This window comes from Tricharina praecox, assembly GCF_024521635.1.
Source record: "Tricharina praecox strain CBS 144465 chromosome Unknown BZA05scaffold_11, whole genome shotgun sequence".
NCBI classification, from domain to species: Eukaryota; Fungi; Ascomycota; class Pezizomycetes; order Pezizales; family Pyronemataceae; genus Tricharina; species Tricharina praecox.
The window spans coordinates 461133-474518 of record NW_026250413.1 but is presented as its reverse complement, the minus strand read 5'-3'; the positions used below and the strand labels follow the sequence as shown (position 1 = coordinate 474518).

General features: G+C 56.1%; 5 protein-coding genes across 5 annotated transcripts; 1 reads left to right on the top strand and 4 right to left on the bottom strand.

Annotated features, from left to right (window-relative positions):
- Window positions 1-1687: 1687 nt before the first annotated feature.
- Window positions 1688-3924, bottom strand: BZA05DRAFT_452121 (uncharacterized protein; the record flags this gene model as incomplete). Its single annotated transcript, XM_051487464.1, has 2 exons — window positions 1688-3839; window positions 3890-3924. The coding sequence occupies 2 exons, from the start codon at window positions 3922-3924 to the stop codon at window positions 2111-2113; spliced, it is 1764 nt and encodes a 587-aa protein (XP_051339672.1). The 3' UTR covers window positions 1688-2110.
- Window positions 3925-4223: 299 nt separating this feature from the next.
- Window positions 4224-5129, bottom strand: BZA05DRAFT_38059 (uncharacterized protein). Its single transcript, XM_051481919.1, has 2 exons — window positions 4924-5129; window positions 4224-4823 (listed from the first exon to the last, which is right to left on the bottom strand). The coding sequence occupies exons 1-2, from the start codon at window positions 5025-5027 to the stop codon at window positions 4523-4525; spliced, it is 405 nt and encodes a 134-aa protein (XP_051339671.1). The 5' UTR covers window positions 5028-5129; the 3' UTR covers window positions 4224-4522.
- An 813-nt stretch (window positions 5130-5942) lies between these two features.
- On the bottom strand, window positions 5943-6518 carry BZA05DRAFT_38003 (uncharacterized protein). The gene has a single exon (XM_051481899.1). The coding sequence runs from the start codon at window positions 6336-6338 to the stop codon at window positions 6018-6020; it is 321 nt and encodes a 106-aa protein (XP_051339670.1). The 5' UTR covers window positions 6339-6518; the 3' UTR covers window positions 5943-6017.
- On the top strand, window positions 6519-9339 carry BZA05DRAFT_38004 (uncharacterized protein). Its single transcript, XM_051481901.1, has 7 exons — window positions 6519-7321; window positions 7387-7558; window positions 7618-8400; window positions 8456-8593; window positions 8647-8688; window positions 8741-9001; window positions 9053-9339. The coding sequence occupies exons 1-7, from the start codon at window positions 6698-6700 to the stop codon at window positions 9253-9255; spliced, it is 2223 nt and encodes a 740-aa protein (XP_051339669.1). The 5' UTR covers window positions 6519-6697; the 3' UTR covers window positions 9256-9339.
- A 1308-nt stretch (window positions 9340-10647) lies between these two features.
- BZA05DRAFT_397106 (ubiquitin fusion degradation protein UFD1-domain-containing protein) lies at window positions 10648-12621 on the bottom strand. The gene is made up of 3 exons (XM_051483581.1): window positions 12369-12621; window positions 11996-12304; window positions 10648-11930 (listed from the first exon to the last, which is right to left on the bottom strand). The coding sequence occupies exons 1-3, from the start codon at window positions 12369-12371 to the stop codon at window positions 11106-11108; spliced, it is 1137 nt and encodes a 378-aa protein (XP_051339668.1). The 5' UTR covers window positions 12372-12621; the 3' UTR covers window positions 10648-11105.
- Between the last annotated feature and the right edge of the window lie 765 nt (window positions 12622-13386).

Sequence of the window (13386 nt, the reverse complement as noted above, 5' to 3'; positions counted from 1 at the left end):
TCGAGTGATACCGCAAACCCCTTGCCCCCCCCATTAACACACAGCACACCACAACGCACCAACCAAATCGCACATACTCTAGTAAACCCAGCACAAGCCATAGCGGGAGCATTACTTATTACTCCGAAGTCCGTTCCGGGCGATCGGCAGGGAATAACTTTTGCCAGCTCGGTAAGAGGTACGTACTCGCCGTGGGATACCTACTGGGCTGCATACCAGGTCAATGAGAGCGAATGGAGCGCTCCGAACGGGGGTGAATGGAGCGAACAAGAGCGAATGGAGCGACTTCGAGTGAACAGGGCAATACCGAGTGAACGGGGGCGATATCGAGTGATACCGTAAACCCCGTACCCCCCACACTCAGGTACTCAGGCACTCAGGCACTCACCCCACCCATTTACATACACCCCGCCCCAGTGACCCCACCGAACCCAGCACAGCCCACCCTCTACCATGTCAACCGTCAGCACAACACACGAGACATACAGTACCGTACTCTACTCTGTTAGTAAACCAACTACTCTGGATGGACTTCGCACACTTCATACTTCACACACTCCAAAAACTGCATACAGTTCATACAGTTCATACGCTACAAACCACTTCAGCGATGACGTTCGTTCGCTTTTAGCGAGCGGCGACAGGAACAGTCTCAGGAACATCAACGGTATGCCGTCGCGCGCCAAAAATAAAATATGAAAAGGCAATGGAATGAATTAGGTAACCAAGTAGAGTACTTTGGTTACTAGTATGTTCAATTGCCAGTGTCCAGTACTGTCCGATGTCCATGAAAGAAATGCAAGTACGCAACTCATAAGTACAGTAGTGATGGCCAGCCGGCTGACGGCTACGCACCGTTGTCCTGTCTCTCTCTCTCTGGCCCGTCCCATCCTGTCCCGCCCAGTCCGGCTGGAAATAGAAACGTCCGTATCGTGTATCGTACACGTGTCGGTCGTCGTCGCTGTCGCTGTCGACGTTGTTGGCCCGACAGCCAGGGGGGGTGGGGCGCCAACTCCCTCACAACTCTCCCATCGGCCGACCGTTGCAGCCCCCCCTCCCTGCCCGGTTCCGGGTTTGGATCTGGGTTTGGATTCGGAAAATCGAATTGGAAAATCAAACTCGAGGTCCCCCACTCCTGTGTGCAATGCGGAATACGAAAGTCTTCAGCGGTGGGAAATACTCTCTACTACTCTACGAAACGAGATGACGTAACAAAACGGAACGAGATGCAGGTGGATGTTGTTAAAATGAAACTTTGGAATATGCGGTCATGATAATCTACTCGGATTTTTCAATTTGCAAACTCGGATTTGCAAACACCGGCTGAAAGCTGAAGGGTGCGGTCAAGTTCAAACAAGTGATGGTGATGGGTGTGAAGTGAAGTGCTGGAATGTGAAGTGAAGTGCTGGATGTGCTGGATGTGCTGGATGTGCTGGATGTGCTGGATGTGCTGGATGCTGGATGTCAATTACAATCACGACTGTACAATGAGCCGACCGGCGGGCGACCGACAGGGGACTGTATCTATGTGGTTGGAGCTCGCGGCAGTCGCCATGAGCTCAATACATATTGAAGAAGATTGAGGAAGATTGAGGGAACAATTCGGGTCGATGAGATGAAATGACATATTTACAATTTGCAAACACCAGCTGAAGGGTGAGGTGCCGGTCTCGACAGTCAAGACTCAAACAAGTGATGGGATGTGAAGTGAAGTTCTGGAAGTGCTAGAATTCTGAATAATAATTGCAATCACGACTGTACTCTACAGCGTACCCAAACCCAAACCCAAACCCAAGCAGCCAACAAGCCGACCGACAGGGGATTATGTGGTTGGAGTGGACGGAAGGGAGCTCGCGGCAGTCCCTGAGTGAAATATGGAAGAAGACTGAGGGAACAATTTGCGTCGATGAGATGATATATTTACAATTTACAATTTACAAACACGGGCCCGTCATCCATCTTCCATCCGTGGAGTACCTACATCCTATGGGAAACCACGTCGTGCTCTTGTCAAATATGGGGGACCAAACACCAACACAGATTGAAACCTTTGAAAGGTGGTAGGCATAGGTATTGCGATTGCAACCGAGCCCGACGATCCTGCCACGCACTACCTACGGTCACGGTCACGGCCGCGGTCATCGTCCCGCCTATCATCCCTCCTCCGTGAGCTGCCCTCGCCACCACCACCACCACCACCTCCTCCTCCGCGATGTCCGCCCCCCCTCGAGCTGCCCTCGCCACCACCACCCCTCAGTCCGTCCCGATGACCCTCCCCCCTATGCCCGCCGCCCCCCCTCGACCCGCCCTCTCCACCACCCCGCCCCTTCCTTTTCCCCAAAATCTCCCTCTCCTTATCCCTCGGATCAATGACGACGAGTTCCTCATTCTTCTTCTTCCAAGTAAGATCCTTGCCCAAGCGATCTTTCTCGAAGCTGAGCGTGTGGCTCCACAGGTCACTCGTGACCTCCCCTGCGTCGTCATCGTCGGCGTCCTGCAGATCCCACTTGCTGCAGCTCTGGCAGTGCGGGATGAAATGCAGGTCGCAGAGCGTCGCGTCTGAGTCCTCCTCCGGTTCCGGGGCGGGATCGGCGCCGGCGGCGGACACGGCGGGGGTGTCGGCCGCATCCGGCATGGCCGAGTCTGTGGGTGTGTGTGTGTCGGTGGTGGTTGCAGGGGGAGGGGGAGGTGGAGGGGAGGGTGGTGCGGCGGCGAGCTTCGCACGGAATTTCTGCAGGGCGAGAAATGCCGCCTCGTCGTCATCCTCGGCCTTGTCGCCGCGGCGGCGGAGCTTTTTGCGGCCCTGGACGGACGTCGGTGGGAGCATAGCTTTCTGCAGGGCCAGCAGGGATTTCTTTTTTGCTGCGGCGGCGCCGCTGGCTGCCGACGCGGCAGGCGGCGATGCAGACCGCCGCAAGGACTTCTGCAGCGCCGCGATCTGCGCGTTGGTTTGGGCTAGGAGCTGTGCGGAGCGCGTGGGTGGTGGGGTCGGTGAGCGGGTGGGTGAGCGGGATGCGCGGGTGGGCACCGCTGCGGAGGTCTTTTGCTTTTTCGGCGGTGGCGAGGGGGTGCGGCGGGGTTTGGTGGGTGGGAGGACTTCCTTGCCTTTGCCCTTCTCCTCCGCCGCCGGTGGCTCCCGTGGCTTCGGTGCCGGCCGTTGTCCCGCATCCACCACCAACCGCGTGTCGAACTTCGGCTTCTTCTTGACGGGTAGCACGGGCGCTGCATCCTCCTCCTCCTCGCCCACGAACGACAGCAGCGCCTTCCCACCCTTCTTCTTGACGACCTTCTTCTTCGGCTTCTCCAGCGTCTCCTCCGCCTTCCTCTTGACCTCCCTGGGCTTGACATCCTCGAACGGATTGACCAGCACCTCCGTACTCAAAATCTTCGGCGGAAACAGCGGCCTCTCGCCTCCCTCCTCCAGCTCCAACTCTCCCATCCGCACCAGATTATATATCGTATCGCCGACGATCTTCCCAAACAGCGTGTTCTTTCCCGTCAACTCGCGCGTATCCCCCAGCGTCAGGAAGAACTGACTTCCGTTATCGTTTTTTTTCCCGGAGTTCGCCATGCCGACGAGCCCTCTGCGGTTGTACTTCAGGCGCGAGTGGAACTCGTCCGCGAACAACCCGCCGGGATAGATCGCCTCGCCGCCGTGCCCCGTGCCTGTCGGGTCGCCGCCCTGAAGGATGAACCCTGGCACTAGGCGGTGGAATATCGTATCGTTGTAGTAGTTGTCATAGCATAGCTGTAGGAAGTTGCGCGTGGTTTGCGGTGCTTGCTGCCCCCAGAGCTCGAGCTCGAGGTCGCCGAAGTTCGTTTTGAGGAGGACCTTGGCGCTGGACGGGCGTTAGCGAAGATGGGAGAGGGAATGGAACGGAGAACGCACTTGGTCTGCGGCTCGAGCGTGTAGAGCTGCGCCATTGAGGGAGGGGGTGACGGGGTGGTGTTGACGGTGGTGGTGATGCGGCGGCAGTGTCGCAGTCGGAGTCGGAGAAGTCGCGTCGCCAGAGAAAGGTCGGGAATCGCGAACGTGAGCACCGGTTCGCCAAGCGATCGATCGTCCGTTGTGTGCTAGGTACTCTAGTCACTCTAGGGTACTCCACTCCATTCTACATACTAGAGTACATGGCACCTGCCCACACCCATAGCTATTACTCTAGTCACCTCTCATCCACACCCAAGAGCACGAATTCATCTTCACCGGTGTGCATGATGTATGTGCTCTACATACTAGCACATGCCTAGCCCGAATCCCCCACCACCTAGTTACAGCTTCCAATGGCACCCGGTCGATCTATGAGCTCTAACAATCCAACAGTCGGCTGGTAGCTGTTGCTTTCGCACCACTACCACCACCGGCACATAACTACCTCCAATACCTCCAATAACGCCATCCTATCCAGATTTCAGGTACCGGCAGTGAGCACCTCTCCGATTGCGGAGTACATTAGGTAGAGTACCTCATACATTAGGTACATACATCATGAACCAACCGCCGCTGCTGCTGGTGCTGCTCTTCTCATCGGCGGCGGCGGCAAGAGCAGGTACGCTGGAAACTGAGACAGTGGGACCTTTCCGTTCCGGCACGGTCGGGGAGTGAGTGCAGGGCAGGGGAGTGAGTGCAGGGCCGGGCAGAGCGTGCAGAATACAGTTGCAGCAGATGTTGTGAGTTGTGCCGCAGAATAGCTATTCTGATAGTTGTTAACTGGGTATTCCTGACCAGCCATCGTGTGGTGATGTGATCGTCCGAGGTACTTAGAATCCTAGATAGTCCCGCACCAGCACTGGCGAATCGAGCGTACCCAGGTACTTGAGGTGCTCTATGTACTGGTTAGTACCGCATCATAGGCAGCTCGAGCGGACTCAATTCCAGCCAGAATCCCACACGTGCACTCGTTCGGTTTACATCACCGTACTTACCTAACTACCACCAAGCTACGAAGCGAAACCCGGGGCCGAAAAGCAGCGCACAGAGCTCCGAGGCCATCATCGAGCATCATCGCCCCTAGGAACAATAGGAACATAGTAGCACCAGCGACGGCACGCACGGCCAGGTCTCTCGTCGGGAATTCTCAAACAACCACCCACACAACCACCACACACCCACACAAATACCCACCACACCCACCCACCCCGGCCAATGATCCACCCCCCGTCCGCCCAGCGATCCACATCACACATCACACATCACATCACATCACTTCCCCGCCATAGGCCAGGCCAGCAACGGTGTGTGAACCTGCACTCACCACGTACATACATAGAGTACTTTGATACCTAAGTAGAGTACATACCACCACGTATCCCGCGCTCCGCATATCACACCCCCTCCCCCCAATCGCAGCCGCAGCCGGCCAATCAGACGCGAGAGCGTGGTCGACCCCCCCCCCCCCCCACCCTCCCCTCCCCACCGCCCCGATCCCACCTGTCTGGAACTTTGTCTCTGTCTCTGGTTCGCCTGGTGATGGACGACGATGATGACGGACGGAACGAGCACGGATTGGGAGGTTTCGGTGCGGATTGATTGCGGGCGATTGCCCGGTTTGAGGTTGAGGGTTGAGGGTTGAGGTTTGAGGTTTGAGGTTTGAGGTTTGAGGTTTGAGGTGTGAGGTTTGAGGTTTGAGGTGCGAGGTGCGAGGTGCGAGGTGCGAGGTGCGAGGTGCGAGGTTGAGGTGCGAGGTTCGAGAGGGCAATGGGGAAGACAAAGGAAGGCAAGGTAAGGGAGGGCTTTGTTGGGAAAAGCAGAGCAAAAACAAAGCACTCGGGGCCGGTATACACTCGTTTTCCGCACCGAGGAAGGGTCCTCCACCCACCCCGACCAGTGTGTCGTGTGTCGTGTACATACATTAGGTACATAGGTACCGCATGTCCATGTCCATGTCGTCCATCGCACGTCTGTATGTCTGACCTCTTAAAGCCCTCGTCCCTCCCCCCCGCGCCCGAAACCCCCCGCGCCCGTCCACTCATGTAGCTACACAATCACATCTTCATCACTGCTGCATCGCGTCGTTCAATCATATCCCATCGTCGTAGTCATACCGACCACTCGCTGATCCTTCTCCCCCTCCCATCCCCTCTTCACCATACCATACCTGCCATACCATACCACACCACCTGTACCTACCCTGGAGCACCGTACATACCTCAATTGATTCGCATCCGCCCCGTCCAGCCGGGCAGTCCGTGGTCCATACTGCTATCCTCCAATCCGAACCCACAGCCCACAGGCCGTCCGTGCCCAGAGACGAGAGCAGAGAGGAACAGAACAGAACAGAACAGAACAACCGGAGCTCCCACCGCCCTTTCCGTAACAAGCGCAACTCCCGAAGCCACATATCCGCACCCACCCACTCACCCACTCACCCACCCACCCTCTGCCAGGTTCCAGCGGAGTTCCAACGAAGTGCTTTTATACCTGCCTGATATACACGCCTTGTCCCCCCCGCCGCCTGCTTCTGCAAACTGCAAACACAATCCCAGCCCACCTTGTCCTACTTTATATACATACACTTGCCTGCCCACACCCCGTCATCGTCTTGACTTCATCCACCCAGGCAGGAAGGAAAAAGGACAACGGATACCGAACACAGACGAAGACGACGGAAGGAAGAGACGGAAGGAACCAGCAAGCCAAAAAGAGAGCAAGCGAGCAAGATCGAGAGCAAGAGCGAGAGCAAAGAACAAGAAGAAGAAGATGTCGTACCTGTCTCTCCCCGCAGGCTTCGCGCCCTTCATCCACGTAGCGAACTTCACGATGACGACGACGACAACGACGACAACGAGCACTGTGTTGGCAGGGCCGCTTGCGGGGCCACTTGCAGCGGCGGCGGGCATGTCCCTGAAGCCCTCGAAGACCGCCAGCTCCGGCTCCGGCTGCCGGCGGGTAAAGCCCGCCCCCAGCGTGCCGCTCGTTGCCAGCACGCCCACGCCCACGCCCACAACCACACCCGTCTTCGCGCCCACAGTTTATGCCGGCCATAAACGCGGGCTCCCCGTTGGCTCCGAGGCGTCGGAGCCGAAGCGGCAGCGCCGGTATGGCGCCTTCCGCCCGCGGAAGCATTCGCGGGCACGGGTTACCGGGCCCAGGAGCGAGGTTTTTGTTGCCGAGCCCAGGTTCGATGTGGCCGAGAGCTGTGTGCTGGGCAAGAGAAGGGGGAGGATCGCGGATGAGAGGGGGTTGAAGGCTAGGGTACGCGCGGATGGGAGGTTGCATTTTGTACTGGCTGGTGAGGAGGAGGGGGGAGAGGAGGAGACTGGGTTCGAGGAGCAGCTTAGGAGGGTGGAGGAGGCGGCGAGGGGGAGGAAGTTGGGGTTGGAGGTAGTGTGCCCCGACCTACCGGCGACTGTGGTTACGGGTGTGGATGGATGCTGATGGATATACAGGCTTTTCCCACCGGAAAGGATGCGGATGTGCGAGCTGTGTTTGAGCTGGGCATTCGGGAAGCAGAGACTGCTGTGCCCATGGTGGCCATCGTTGAGAAGCCGGTGGTTGAGGAGCCTGTACCGGAGAAAGTAGTGGAGCAGCCAAAACCCACACCCAAAGTCATCATAACCCGTAAGTCGCATGTCCGCTGCCCGGTATTTAACGGAAGCAAATCTGACACCCTTGGTTAGCATCTTCGCCCACAGAGTCGGTGCACAACGACTGTCCCACGGAGGACGACGAGGACTCGCTGGCGTCGCCGCCGCAAAAGGCGAAATCGGTGCTTAGCAAGATCGGCAGCCTCAAGGGCTTCAAGAACGCGGTCACCAAGGCGGGCTCCCGCGTGCTGAAGTGGAAGGAGCGCAAGGAAAAGAAGGAGGAGGAGAAGAAGGCAGCGGCTGATGAGAAGAAGATCCGGAAGGCTAAGAAGGCGGAGAAGGTGGAGAAGGCGAAGAAGGAGGTCGAGTCTGAGGATACTGAAGAGGAGGTCAGGGAAAAGAAGGAGAAGAGTCTGAGGAGCAGATTGAAGTCGAAGAAGGAGAAGAAGACGGCAAGGAAATCGACAGCCGGCGAGGACTCCGAGGATGAGGATAAGCCGAAGAGATCGTCGCGGTCTACGAAGGATGTGAGGAGGGATGATTCCGGTGATGAGACGGAGGTTGAGAAGCCACAGAAGAAGAGTGCTAAGGACGAGGTGAAGGAAGAGAAGGTGAAGGAAGAGGAGAAGAAGGCGAAGAAGGAGGCGGAACGGGAGGAGGAATACAAGTCAAAGAAGCGGCTCTCGGTCTCGTCCATCGGGACGGTCAGGTCGTTGAAAGAGGAGAAGAAGGAGGAGGCCAAGTCTTCGGCCACCTCGATCCAAGACGTCGACATGCTCTCGTACGCCGCCTCACTGGCCGAGACCAAGAGCATCCTTGAAGAGATGGACCTCGACGACGCAGCAACCATCCGAGGGGGAGATGACGAGCAGAACGGTGTGTCTCCGCGGATATTGCATGGGCTGAGGATATGAAGCTGATGGTGTAAAAGGGCATGCGAACGGCGTCGATGATGATGCGTCGAAACAGTTGCAGAGTGAAGTCAGCATCGAAGACGATGCATCGGACTCGGCAACCATTCGGGAGAAGCCTGAGTCTAAAGGCGATAACAAGGACGAGAAGGAACAGGGTCAGTCTCCGCTGTATAATGCTGTCGTATTTGCAGGACTGACTCTCTACTAGATTCTGGGTCTTCCGTTCGAACCGTCAAGCGTGCAATCCTAGGTATGTCGCCGCTCTCAGCCTGTACAAAGTAGATTAAACTGACATCCTCAAGCTGTGTTGTCCCCACCATCCGACATGCTCACTCCCCCGCCGACACCTCCTCTTGGTTGCAGCTCGACCAAGACTGGCGACGAGAGCTCCCACTGGATCTCATACAAAGCCACCGGGTGTCAAGGAGACAAAATGTCCGACAGTGACCAGACGGTCTGGAAAGAGACGTGGTCATCAGGCAAGAAGTCGCTGCACCGCCGTCTCTCGGCCATCTTCAAGAAGACCCTTGAAGACAACCAGATGGATCAATTCAATCCATTGAGTACGTTCCTCTCTCTCCGTGCGCAAAACCGTCCATTCCTAACAGCCACAGATATCTCCCGTCACGCCTACCGCGACTCCTGGTGCCGTGATGACGACGACGACACCGAGTGTGACGCCAACTCGATCCTGACCCTCACCGTTCCCTCGCCGCCAGAACATATGGACTACTGCGCTTGGGACACTGATGCCTACGAGCTGACGCCGATCGACTCCTGCCGCGAGCGGGTTGAGAGCTTCAACATTGCCTTTTAGTTGACTCTTCACCCAAATTCCCGCACACACACGTGCACACACACATTCATTCACGGATCCGTTTATTCCTTTTGCCCCCCTTTACGACGATCATTACCATCTATTTCTTTTGTCCATCATCTACAACATCGAGGCCAGTCCTCTACAAACTCACGACCGAAACGAAGTTACGACCCATACGAAACGAAAACGAAACGAAAACGAAACTGTACAAGTATACCCCCCGGCGTTAGGCGTTTGGGGAGCAGAGAAGAGAGGGAAGAGAGGAAGGGAAGGGGCTGTACATCATCATCATCATCATCATCATCATCATCATCATCATCACACCATAATACTTTTTCCTTTTTGCTTTTGCTTTTGCTTTTGGTTGCGTATTTTAGACGGAATTGGGTTTGATTTGATTTGATTTGAATTATTTTTTTGGCTTCCTCTTTTCTCTGCTGCCCGCTTTCCTTACTTCCTTGCGTTTTCATCATGTGTTGTCATGCGTTGTCATGTGCGGGTCTTCTGTTCTGTGCTTTGATCATGTCCGGTGCGGTGTTCCTCTCGACTTTCATGTCATCTTTTGACGGTTCGTATATATATTTTTGTCGCGTTTCTATCACATTCTCATCTGCATTGGTTCGGTGCTTGTTTGCTTGATTTGTTTACTTGGCTACTTGATTGATTGACTGCTTTACTTGCTTGTTCGATATTGTTTGCTTGCTTGTTCCTCGGTTAGATCTAGTTATGCTATATCATTTCCGGTTTTTATGATTTTATGGTTGTGTTATGTTGTGCATGGGACGGGAGTCTTGGAGTCTGGATCGTGCGGGGTTCGCAGGGCTAGGTGCGGGGCGTTGGCGGGGAAGGGGTAGGGCGCTGCGAGGGTGGGAGGGGGAGGAGGGGGGGGGGGCGCGTGAGGGGGAAGGGAGATTTGTTTCTTGCATTCGTATTTGTGCATTGACTCTGGGTTTTCCATTGCCTTTGGGGTTTTCCGTTTTCTAGTTTCCGTTTTGTTTCTTGGAATCTTGGGGTAACGACTCTTCGTACCTATCATACTTTATGTACCTATCATATTTTATGGGCTTGCAAGTCTCACGTAACGAACAGCGTGTATTTCTGCTTACTTACTGCTGCTTGTTTCCCTTCGGTTTTTGGGGGGGTTTTAACTCAATCGATCCAGTATCTTTCTGGAGTATATCGCAAGTTCGCGAGTGATCCCCCATGAAGTGAAATGTGACGCCATCGACCGTAGCAGAGTGGAGCACAGCAGAGCCACTCACAGCCTGCCGTGTGGCGAGTCGGAGCGGGGCGAGTTTGAGGCGACGGAGCGGGGTCAGGGGCGAGTGATTGACGTGTCAATTCTGCGGCATCGGCGCCGTGGCGACCCAGACGGTGCAACAGTGCACGGCGGAAACGGCACCGCCGCCGGGGAAATGTCTGGACTCTGGATTTCGCTATGGTCCACGTGGGTATCATACGTTTATCCTGATCTAAATGTTTTACGGTACGTCATTATTCGGGGTGGCAGACAGACACACAATAGGTACTTCTTAGGTGCTGCGGAGTAAAGGTACTGCGGAGTAAAGGCGGGGGCACTCCCATTTACTCTACCCACCCCACCTATCCCCGTTCGTAAAAACACGTGTACCGTACCGCATAAGAAAACCAAACCATCGAAACGAAACCATTGAACGAAAGAAAAGAAAGAAAGAAAATACAAGTCAAAGAAACGAACGAAACGAAACACCCCAATCAATCAATCAATCAATGAATCAATCACACCCAATCACGACCAGTAAACGCCATCCCCGTCAACCTGTAGATTGTTTCCTCCCTTCCTTGCTCCCCCCCGCTACGAACCCGATTCAGTCAATCTCGATAGCCGCGTCCTTACTCCTTCCGGCAGCCACGTCCTCGCCCTTCCTCTTCTTCGTCGCCGCGCTGCGGAGGGACTGTCCTCCGCCGGTCGAGAACATGCTCGGCTTCTTCTCCTCGGCATCCTTGTCGCCGTCTTTCTTGACTGGCTTGAGGGGGTAACCGAAAAACAGTTTTCCAGGGGGCAGCCGGAGGGGTTGTGGGCCTGATTTTCTTGCTGCGGTGGTAGCGGCGGCAGGTAAGGGTTTGGGGTTGGAGGAGACCCCCGCGACGGGGGTGGACGGCTTCGCGGTGGGGGTGCCGGTGCGCGAGCTCTTGAGCTTCTGCCCCGAGCCCGCGAACTGGTTTGCAGCGGCGGTGGAGGCGGCGACGGCCAGCGAGCTGTAGCCGATCGACTTGGCCATGCTGCCTTCCTGCGTGATTGGGGTGACGCGGCCGCCGCCGACGACGGAGCCGGGGCGGGAGCTGCCGGCAGAGGCGGGGGCAGACCGCACGGGCTCGACGTAGTCCAGTGGCGGAGAGAAGTCGACTTCCACGTCCGTCTCGACCACCGAGACCGCGCCGCTGGGGTTCACCGGCTTCACGTCTTCCACTTTAATCGAGAACGTCTCGTCGTTGTAGCTGAACTGGAATATGTCGTCCTTGGTGAGCGCGCTGAAGTTGCGCAGCACGTTCTCGAGCACCGCTTTGGGGTCCGAGATCGCGTTGAGGAATTTCACCGACTGCGGCTGGAACTTGATGAACGACCCCGAGGGGAGGTCGGTAGACTTGATTTGGAGGAGCTCGCCGGGCTCTAGGGAAAGCGTTTGCATCATCTGCCGGCATCCTTTCCGTCAGCAACACGCACACACATCCACCTCGGAGCATCGCTACCACCCACCCAGTACGGAAGATACACTCTGCCCTCCTCGGCAATAAACTCCAGAACACCGGCATGCGTAACCTTGCCCTTCTTGCCATTATGGATCTCGAACAGCATGGGGTAGGTGATATGCAGCTTCGACAGCTTCTCTAGCGCAGACGGCGGCATGATGATCTTTCCGCCGTAGTTGAGCTCTTTCCGGTCCAGCACCGCGATGGGATAGCAGCGGAAGTAGGAGTCGAATCGTCGGCGAGTGCCGCCGGCTCGCATCGGCGGCGCCCCGCCAAAGCTGCCCATCATGTCGTCGTCGTAGAAGCCTCCGCTAAACTGCGGATGTCAGCAGAGCTCGAACGCGTGCTGGAGGAGCGGCGGGGGAGGTGGGGTGAGGTACCATGGCTGAGCTGCGGCTGAGCTTCGTCTGGTCGTCGGTATCGGGTTCGTGGGCAACTGTCGAATTGAAGTTGTCACTGGAGAAGCTAGGGAGGTCGATGGGGGATAGTGGATACAGATGAGTTGATGGTGGTGGTGATGGTGATGACGGAATCAACTGTCTCTCTCTTCTTTGTCGGCGGACGCTTCACCTTCCTTCTATTCTGTTCGCCCGTGGTTAGTTCCACGCTAGCCTCTTCTTGAACCCGCCCTTGGCATCCAGCAACTCCCTGTGCGACCTCGAGATTAGAGTTCCCTGGCCAGGATGTCGTCATCGGTCGCAACTTCATGACCCCGCGGATTGAGCGCGATATATTGTTCCCGCTGTGCATGAAATAATACCGATCTTAGAGACGACATAAATCGAACCACCGCCACAGTTATTCGGGAAGAACGCCACCAGCTGACGCAGTCGAAGAGATCACGTGCTCCATGGGGGCTTGCGGACCCGGACATCGGAGAAAGAGCCAGACGGCGCCGGGGGCTGCTCTCTCGGGTTCATACAATATAAACGACCACTCGAGGTGGAGGGTGCTGACTTCCCTTGGCCAATACACATGATCCGGCACGCTGCACTGCATACCATCACCGATCTTCCGAGCGAAAGACCAACTGCACTTATATCCGGATACACGTTCGGCGCTGTCTGTGGTCAAGCCGCAAGAGCTGCCCGAGTCATTTTCCTCCATACCTCCAGTCGCATCCGATATTACGGGTGCCGAAGTGGGAATTTGAGATCGAGTCCGTGGAATGCGCTCGTAGATCGAGAAGAATCTTTCCCCTGCGTTCCAGTGCCAAACACGTCTACGGTACCGGAAGGTTTCAACCATCTACCTATCGGAATTCCAACTCGTACCCGGGTTCCTTTGTCCGAAATGCCGCAGAACGTTCGATAGAAAGCCCGTCTTATGATACGATCAGCCCACTCACATCCAGCCGTGGCTGCCGTGGCTGCCGTTCGTCCAGTTCGGATCGATCAT

Bases quoted from the DNA above. Each gene is read 5' to 3' on its own strand.
- BZA05DRAFT_38059 (XM_051481919.1), bottom strand. From the start codon at position 5,027: ATGTTCCTATTGTTCCTAGGGGCGATGATGCTCGATGATGGCCTCGGA. The intron at 4,824-4,923 runs GTAAGTACGGTG...ACCAGTACATAG, and splicing joins CGTAGCTTGGTGGTAGTTAG to AGCACCTCAAGTACCTGGGT.
- BZA05DRAFT_397106 (XM_051483581.1), bottom strand. The intron at 11,931-11,995 runs GTGGGTGGTAGC...GGATGCCGGCAG, and splicing joins GAGTGTATCTTCCGTACTGG to ATGATGCAAACGCTTTCCCT.
- BZA05DRAFT_38003 (XM_051481899.1), bottom strand. From the start codon at position 6,338: ATGTGGCTTCGGGAGTTGCGCTTGTTACGGAAAGGGCGGTGGGAGCTC.
- BZA05DRAFT_38004 (XM_051481901.1), top strand. From the start codon at position 6,698: ATGTCGTACCTGTCTCTCCCCGCAGGCTTCGCGCCCTTCATCCACGTA. The intron at 8,594-8,646 runs GTCAGTCTCCGC...ACTCTCTACTAG, and splicing joins CAAGGACGAGAAGGAACAGG to ATTCTGGGTCTTCCGTTCGA. The intron at 8,689-8,740 runs GTATGTCGCCGC...GACATCCTCAAG, and splicing joins CGTCAAGCGTGCAATCCTAG to CTGTGTTGTCCCCACCATCC.